This window comes from Gadus morhua, chromosome 8 (genome assembly GCF_902167405.1).
Source record: "Gadus morhua chromosome 8, gadMor3.0, whole genome shotgun sequence".
NCBI lineage: Eukaryota > Metazoa > Chordata > Actinopteri > Gadiformes > Gadidae > Gadus > Gadus morhua.
In genome coordinates, this window is record NC_044055.1 from 8,193,152 (window position 1) to 8,202,769 (window position 9,618).

At 40.7% G+C, this 9,618-nt stretch overlaps 1 protein-coding gene across 4 annotated transcripts in view; it reads right to left on the reverse strand.

The window, feature by feature from the left end:
* LOC115549524 (extensin) overlaps window positions 1-1,909 on the reverse strand; it is a 3,696-nt gene extending 1,787 nt beyond the window's left edge. The window contains exons 1-4 of one of the 4 annotated variants that reach the window (XM_030364784.1): window positions 1,753-1,909; window positions 1,584-1,670; window positions 611-645; window position 1 (exon numbers count right to left, since the gene is read on the reverse strand). The exon at window position 1 is cut by the window's left edge and continues 830 nt beyond it. In XM_030364784.1, coding sequence (XP_030220644.1) covers window position 1; window positions 611-631 — 22 coding nt within the window. In that variant the 5' untranslated portion in view covers window positions 632-645; window positions 1,584-1,670; window positions 1,753-1,909. Of the gene's footprint in view, window positions 2-610; window positions 646-986; window positions 1,097-1,583; window positions 1,671-1,752 lie in introns of those variants that run through there. The other 3 variants (XM_030364785.1, XM_030364787.1, XM_030364786.1) reach the window with 3 other exon arrangements.
* Between the last annotated feature and the right edge of the window lie 7,709 nt (window positions 1,910-9,618).

Consider the following 9,618-nt stretch of genomic DNA (forward strand, 5'->3'; position numbering starts at 1 on the left):
TCTGTGGGACAACTTGAGTTATAAACCTTTTTCACAGAGGTGTCATCATAGGACACACAGCTGTCGCTCATAACACTAATTAGGTCTACTCCCTTAACGTACCAGTGCACAGATAGTAGACCAAACTAGTATCGAGGACACACATTGGCCTTTCAAGGTGCTTTGACACATAAATAAAAACACCTGCCCATAGTTCCCGAATTGTATTTCAGAGGTTTCAGAATTAGCCCTGCTAGACAGCTCTCTGAAAAGGCCCCATGTCTGTGTGTGTGTTATCGTCACTGGTTTTGTCAATACCCTTACCATGGTAATCACTAATCAGTGTTATGTGTTACAACTGTGTTTGTGTTACAACTGTGTTTGTCTTACACCGATCTTCCAGTGAAGAGGGTGTATAGTCCTCTCCAATCCCATATTCATTGTACTTTTTTTTTTTAACGTTTTTGATTGAAGAACAATTAAAATAAATATTTTGATTCCAAAATGCGTTGATAGACATTTTTTCCTTTCATCATTAAATAATTGAATAATCACCACTAACACTCTTAAACTGTATTTTATATTTATGTATATTTTATAATATTGATAATCAATGTAGATGTTCACTTACATATTCCGACCGATGGTCCATTTGTTAGTAGTCTGCTGTCAAACAAACAAAGGTTGGTTATCTTTCTCTTGTATAACTTAATCAGGTTCACAGGGACACTCAGATTATAATAATCGTCCGTATTATCACATAACATAATTCCAAAGTAATATAATAGCAACATAATATTAGAATAGTCAAAAGTGTAGTAATAAGTCAAAAATAACAACTTTAAGGACTATGGAGACAACTCTGGAATTGCCCCAAACCAGTTTGACCTCGTTCAACTCCCTAGTGTAGTTTGTGAGGTTCATCAAACCACTGTTTACCTTGGATTTCATCCCATTACTTAATGTCCATATCTGCGTGTTTGCCAACCTATGTCAAGCACACTTACCTTTTAGAGAACACCCTTGTTTTAGTGTGAATAATTAATTAAGTTACTTTTCTGAAACCAAACCTATGACAAAAGTTTATTCGCAACGTGAACTCGGACGCAAACTAATGCAGCTGTTTCTAGTCAATTCATTAAAAGAATAGGCCTACTGCTGTAATTGTTCTTACCAAGATTCCTGCCGTTTTACTTTTTTCGATTTTTTTTACGAACAAATAGGAATCGAATCTAAATTAATAACGAAATCTGTATTATAAAGGTGAAGGCAAGCCTAACTCAGTTGAATTCGTCTTTTTGATGTAGTGTCTTTAATGGAAACCGCACAGCTCTGCCAGTTAGGAATGATGATCAATAATAATGAGATGTTGCAAATGATTCGTCATGTGGTAACTACCACTAAATAAATAACCATCGACTTTGCACACTTTATTGTTTGAGAACACAGATGTTCACATTGATTGATTTAAATTCTAGTCGACCGTACTGAACCGAATATAAGATGGGTTTTTTTTCTTCCTGGAAATGCGTGGGGTCGTCTTACATTCGGGGTCTAGACTTTTAAATGTCAATATACATTCACAACTTCCTGGTGATAAATACCTTTCATTTCACCAACTCCATCTGGTCCTATATGATGCTTCCCTTTCGCCGTAAGACCTGGGCCTTCACAGTAACCGTAGTTTGAGACTGAGAGAAACTGATTTAGTTAGTGCAACAGTAGCATACATTAATAGAGACAGCTAATTGCCGTCACTGATGTTGAACGCACTTCATACGAACGCTTGGATTCCGTGATCTGAGCGGAGGTTATTTTCCAGCAGTGCCTGTCTGGCTTGTTTGCGCCTTGCTCGACATCTCTCTATACTCTGGGGATGTATGGACAGAAGAGTGTCGTGGCTGTTCTTATCCTCCCGCGACTCTGTTTTTAATTATAATGATTTTCAAGTAAAATTATTTGATCTTAAAAAAATATCTTCCAAAAATAAGTATTGAAAAGGAAAAGAAAAAAACGATTCAAATAGTTGAATTCTAGGTAGTTGTTGTAATATTTTAATATTTGAGACTTAGATTTTGTATGCCCAAATAACTGAGCAGCATGTAATACATTACTATGGTAGTTAAACACAGTATTAATATAAAGTGTTTCGTAACCGAGAGTACAGCTCTCAGACTGTTATTGTTGGTAGCCTTAGAAAGAGGTGACTCCATAACAACTCCTGGTTGTGCTGCCTGAGTGTTAGATTGCACAAGCCGAGGCATTGGTGACTAGGCACTTTACAGAGATTGAACTCCAGCAAAGGACACACTGAAGAGAAACCATGGGCCCTCTTAGGCCCAGTCAGATGTCTGTATGACTGGTTCCTCTTAGGCCCAGTCAGATGTCTGTATGTTGACCCTTAGACCACCTTCACCATCAACTGTTCCCTGCCAACACTTCAAACTTAGACCATTTCAGGACTAAGTATAACTTGATCAACAAACCATTAAAAACCAGCTTGACATTGTGCACCCAAATATTTAATTTATTCCAAAATATTCAATAATCCTTTACACTACAACAATGTTTACAGTTTTTTTTCGGGCTAAATAAAAGTGTATAATATTTATATCAAAGGGAATAACATACAGCTCCACATGTATTGGATGTAAGTGTGGTGGATGTGAGGGTGGGGAATGTGAGGGTAGTAAATGTGAGGGTAGGCCCTACTGAATGTGAGGGTACTGAATGTGAGGGTAGTAACATATGAGTGTGTGCGTGCATGCATGTGTGTGTTGTATTTCTATATTTCTCCAAGCCTAATGTAGGTTAGTATGTCCTTTACGTGCCCCATTTCACTGTACTATTTGACAACAAGTTCTGGTTTGGCATTAACTAATGTATCAATAGCAGCACACAAAGTCATCTGCAGCACGAGGCATTGCTCCCTGGGTCAGCACAACATTGCCTCCCCTTACCACCCCCTCACCTGTGCCTCCCACTCTGTCCTCAAAGCAATGGTCCATTGCCTGCCCATCAAAGCTGAAGATAAAGAGTTGTACGCACAAAATGTTTGCGAAAGATCCACAATGCGACACAACATAGATCTTTGCAGAGCTGCGGCCATTCATACTTCCATGTCAAGTTCACGTCTACACCAGGGAGCAGTATAATGTTTCTGACCCAAAATGTACAATAAAAGAGGAGCAAATCTGAAACAGAACCGGAATCGGAAAGGGTTATTTATTTTTCGGATCCTTTCCAAAATGTTAGAATATAATCGGAGCCTGTCAGTGGCAGTAACAAGCACTGATAGAGGGGAACTATTGTAGGCTACAATACATACACTACATTGCAGCCGGGTTTCCTGGATTATGGATGCAAGGTTTGCACTCAATACTGGACCAATTTGGTCCGCATTAGTCCCCTGCCCCCAAAATGATTGGAAAATTACGATCCAGTTATTTTCCAGTACTTCTCCTTTTCCTGAAGTTCTCCTCAAAGATGAAAGACTTGACTGCAAGTCTTTAGAGTCAGTCAAAAACGGACACCAAATGCTATCATCCTGCTAAACCATTCCCTCTTTTGTCTTGCAGAGGCAGTGCACATTCAGTTTGAACAATTAGCCATCAGGTAGCATCCTTTCACACAACGGTGCTGCCCCCTGTGGCCATCCATGCACTGTTGAATTACAACAAGAAGAACCATGCGCTATTTCAATGTCAAGCACACTTGTGTATTACTACTCGTTGGCCGGGATGCCTTCTGATATACGTTTGCACATACACTGAGGAGATAGCCACGGACAAGCTACAAACCCAGTCATCTGGTCTCCAGCATGGTACAAAAATGAGAGTAACTTATTTGAGCTCCACAGAATATCTCTTGCCATAATAAGTATGAATCTGTCTTACAAAAAGGTGCGTTCTCATAACAGCACGTCTGAACTACATCCAGCATCTAGGACCAGGGCAGATTTAGATAAGAAACACTGTTGAATGTGTATGAAGAGGCAGTGGAATCAGAAAACATCTCAATACCTCCTCTCCTCACCACAACACCAGAGGTTTTCAGCTCAGCACAGTATCAGTACCTCCCAATCCGGTCTGACAAACCCACATCGCCAAAATATTCACAATAAGGATTTTTCATACTTCATATTTTTCATAGGATTTTGTTGAGAAGTCTCAAGACCTCCAACTCCCATGTTGTTACCATCCTGCTGTTGTTACCAAGGACTGAGGAAAACATGACCCCCACTTGTGCATAAGACTGTGGGAGAAGGAGAAGAACAAGGTTATGAATGACATGACAGAGCTAGGATAAATATTAAATTGTAAAACGTATAATGCAACATTAGGCTGAAGACTAATTAACTAAAATCGGTATAATCTAGCGATAGGTATATGTATAGTCTCTATTTAGAAAATAAGAACAATAAATAAACATGAGTCAGAAAATATGTTAAGAAAATATGCATTTGAATCGGGGGTATCCTAATATTTTTTGAACTCACTATTAGAATATGTAATTTATATGTTTGCCATATAATATAATGATACTTATTAATGATGATTTAACTGAGTGAAACAAGAGCGCAGGTAGAGGCATTGGTATCCATGTTAACTCTGGAGTGCCCCCTACAGCGTTGGAATAACAGGGCATCCAATTGATACTATCAATTTAAAACATAATAGCAACGTCTATTATCGTCATTTCTATTAAACCGTGGTTACCGAAACTCAGACATTCGTCACTTGTCCCTGAGAGAGACAAGAAGAGATAAGATGCGATAATGTTCTCAGCACGAATATGGTGAGCAAAGGCTTTTTTTTCTCTTAATTAAAATAAATGCTTTGCATCCTATCAAGTTGTGCGCGAATCGCTCGCCTCGTGAGAGCGTCCCGTGTTGAAGGACATCGCGCCCGTAATGCTTTGAATACACCATACATGTTGTATGGAAACGTTAACCCCTTTAAATTCATACAATTTTTATATTAAAGCCTACTTAGAAAACAAGGTGATCTTTGAATATCGCTTTGAAGTTCAAGATATCAGATATCAAAGATACTATATTAATTGATCATGTTCGGATTTAATTTATGACAGGCCTAATTAAGCAATCGAGACTGTAATTGACCGAGCGGCTGAGTAGGTCAAGCAACGGGGTCACGGTAAGCTGTCCAGTTTTGGGCTCGGGACAACTTACCTGAGCGGTGAGTGAGCCCAAAGTTACAAAACGTGAGCCATGGTTGGGTTAATTATCGAGCCGTTTTCTTTGATCACTTGACAATAATAAGTTAATACATATATCTATGGGCCTACTGCTTGAATTTTCTTATCCGTGTTTTTGACCACATGAATGACTGAGTAATGAATCTTGTGTATCGATAAATTCAGAATACTTTGTTTTCAAAGTCATTATCTGGATATTGTTCTCATTCATACGATCATATACACTTTAAAAAAAAACTCTATAAGGCTGTTGCGGGTTTACGTTTAAAGAATGAAGTAAATAAAATAATGTGTGCAAAAAATACACCAAATAAATAATATTAATTTATTACATTATATTTTTCATTTGAAGAGTACACGGAGCGAGAAGTGTGATGTGGCCAGCCATCCGCCGACGGAGACTCCGCTCACTCACCTGTACACAACGACAACACAGAAATCTGCATCCACTCAGGTAGGCCTGTTTGCAGGTCAGATAAATTAGCCATGTGGTAACCCTTTCATTAATCTTGAAAATGGAGCCTAAACCCAATTTTATTCTCCCAGATGTGTGAGAGTGCTGAATTCCTCAGCTGTGTAAACACCTGTTGGAGCGAGAGTACAGTCTGTGAGATGGTGAGAGAAAAATTATAAATGAATACAAATTTACTCTTCGGTGCCTGCGACTATGCTCGTGGTCTTACAAATGATTATTTCCTGTTCCCGCCGGCATCAGAAGAAACTGCTGAAACATTTCGTGGTGCTCCAGACCCATGGCCACCAGGGAATCGTACCAGAGACCACCACGCTGGAGGACATGAGTTCCTGGCTCATATCTCGCACATGCCCGAACCGTCAGATGCCCAAATTGTCAGTTTGCTTTCAAACTTCTTGCCGTCATGTCCATGCTAAAGCTATTGCTAGAGGCTATTGTGTGTAAGGCAGGAAGTATTAAGTGGTCTGTGTTTGAATTGAAGGTTCCCACTGACGGAATCATGGAGGACTGGTGAAACTAACCAGTTGGTAAGTAAGAGGACACAATATATAGCTACACAACTGCTATTCATTTGAACTTTTGCGGTTTTCACCTTGATATGCAATGACTGCATCCCCTGGCACTTTCGTTTGCTTGTTTTGTGTATTTTTTTGTGCTCAACTTATTTTTGGACTTGTTCAGAAGTGGTGTGTGTACGCCAACCTCATGCAGCGAACACTGGAGCTCCAGGCATCTAAGGAGGTTCCGGTCAACCTCAATCAGGCCCATAAACCCATGGCTTCTGGAGGCCTCTCCTCTCGGTGAGTGACCTAGAAACCTCCGTCCTACCCAATCTCCAACTCTTATTTAGAACGCTGTGATTTCTTGAAAAGGAAGAAGAATACTTCTTAGAAAAACGAGTACCTTTAACACCAAAAAAATACATAACATTTTACTTTGTGTCATTTCAGTTGTGAAGAGGTCCATTTGGAGGTGGTCAGAGGTCTGAGGCAGGTGTCGCCCTCAGTGACCTTTGACCCCTCTGCCTCCTTGCACAGTCCCGCCGAAGTTCTGGTGGACCTGGTTCCCAGGCTGCTGCTGAACCTGCAGGCCCAGCACATGAAAGCCCTCCCGAGGTACCAGCGAGGCTGGCTGGCCCTGACCGACGTGGTCCTCAGTGCCGTGCTGGAAGTCCTTGACAACATGGCCTCTGCTCTGGACAACCTGGAGACCCTCAAGGTCTACTACTCTCCCGCCACAGGGGTCCGTCTGGTGCACTCCGTCCAGAGGCTGATGGTGAAGCTACAGGGCTCTGATGAACGCAGTCTGACCGGCAGGATGGTGGACGCCCTGACCGTGAAGGTCCAGAAGATGTTCCAGCAGCGCCAGGATGTCATCCTCACTGAGGCTGTCTTGGACGACCTGTCTGACGCCAAGGAAACAGTGCCTGAGAGGGCACTGTATCCACCAGGGCCAAGCAGCCAACAGCTGATTCTTCACGCTGAAGAACTCAGGACTCTGGTGGGCCTGGCGTTGGTCCAGATATTCGACGGGCGCGTCGAGGCTCAGCTGGACGTGTCGGACTGGCCCATCTTCGACGAGCTTGAGAACCTGCTCTCGCACTACAACATGAGAACCTCGAAGAAGATGGAGAAGGTCAACTGGAGGCTCAGCCTGGAGTCCATCGTGAGGATGTCCACGGAGCTCCACAACAGTCTCCACAGCGCCTTCGGGTCCAAGCTGAACCTTCAGATGGCCGTGAAGCACAGGGTCAAGGTGCTGACCCGTTCTATGAACTACAGGGTGGTGGACCTGATACTGCAGTTGCAGGATCGTCACCTGGCTGAGAGCATGGCTGAGGAGAGCAGTGGCCAGGTACTTTAACCCCAGCATGAGACTGTTTCTTATTCTGTTATTATTATTGTCATCAAAATAGAAATCGTCACCCATTAAGATGGTGTTTCTTAACTGTGTGCAGTTCGCCATGAAAGTACCTGTGGTGGAGGAGATCCCTACTTCCCCTGGCTGCTTCTCTGCTCTCTGGAAGGTTCTGAGGTCTAGCTTCACCAAGAGGCAGGTAGGGCTCACTGCTTTGTTTCAGACAATGTCATGCTAATAACCCGAGTAATTTTCATTGTCATTTCAAACGTTCAAGCCAAACCAACCTAGAACTATATTTAAATATGAGTTTTGTTAGAGGGAGTGTGAGTCCGGTTTTTAAGAAAGATATCAATCCACAGAAGAGAGTCAGCGCTGGACCGGGTGTTCGATGCCGACCCTGAAGCGCCAAAGCACTCAGCGCCACCAAGAGGTTTTTATTGTCATTATACATTTTTAAACCAAACCAAACATGAACTATATTTGAATATGAAAGAATAATTGTTTGGTACGAATGACTTGTGAGACAGGTAAAATAACTAAAGTATCCCACAGATGACGTCAGCGCTGAGCCTGGGTGTTCGATGCCGGCCGGGAAACCAACCCTGCGCTGAGCTCCACCGACAGGCCAGGCTTTTGTACATATTTGTATATAATAGTCAAATATAACCTTAATAGCAACATTAAGGTTATACAGCTTTTTTTTAAATAACTTAGGCACATCGTATTTTAAGCAAGTGTGTGAGTTTTTAAATATTAAGTTTAAGCTTGTATTAAGTTAGTAAACGTACAAGTTAAAGGGACACTGTGTAGAAATTACTCCCATCTAGTGGTAAAATTGTATATTGCATTCAAACTAATAGTGCTCGCTTGTTCAGAAACTACGGTGGGCAGTATGTGCCAAGAAGCTGTGTCATGACATCCAATACTACCTCATCGAGTCATTCGAGTGATGGTTGGTTCACTCGAACAAATTTCAAACTTCATTGAATCATTAGTGCAAGCTAATGATGTATGAGTAATTATTCCTCGAGCAAGATAGTGAATTATTTCATTCGTCATTCACGCTGGCTCAGAGTGAAAACGCGTTTGGATTTCCTGTACCACGTAGTGCTTTTTGTCCCTCTCGGCAGTTCATAGACCGGAAGAACATGGAAGCCTCCATGAAGCTTACCCGTCCTATGTAACTACATATTAATTATTCTTCGCTCAGGAGGATAAGTGCGATTTTTGGCAGAGATAATTTTACACCAATGAGGACTTATTTATGAATGAATACGTTGATTTGAGGTAATAAATTACTTAAAATATTACACAGTGTCCCTTTAATATACAGTTTGTATAAGTTGAGTTAAGTTAGTAAGTTAGCATAGTATAAGTTTGTATATATATAAATATATATATATATATACAATTATAAAGCTAGTAATTATTTCATATAAAAAAATACATTATTTGTTTTTATTATTCTATAACAAAATTTAAAGGTAGGATGATGAATTATTGTACAGTACTATATGTAATAAGTTTTGTGTTTACTGGCCAGTTCTGTGTTGGTTTCTGTTTTTATCACAGGTTGACAGAAGGGGACGCAGGCGAAGACAGAGGGAGATGAAGACAGATGGAGACGGAAGCCAGCCAGCTCCATCTACAGGCCAGGCTGTTGTACAAAGTTGTATAAAGTAGAAGTAGAAAACATACGTTTTAGGAAAGTTTTAGGAAAGAACATCATATTTCAAGTAAGTGTTTGACTTTTTTTTTCTGTTGAATAAATTAAGATATTATATTTTAAGTAAAGTTAGTAGCTTAATTTCTTATGAAGCCCCCAACATTTTAATGAATTTATATCTATAATATAACAATATATTAATGTAGCATGATTCATTATTGGGCAGTTCTTTATGTCATTGAGCTTTGTAAAACAGTGAACTGGCTAGTTTTGTGGTTCTCTTTTTATTTATTTACAGATGACCGAGCCTTATTTTACTGAAGGGGAGAAGATGGATGGTGCTGTGGACAGACGGAGATGAAGACACAGAGAGGCGAGCACGAAGACAGACGAGGACGAAGACAATGGGAGACGAAGACAC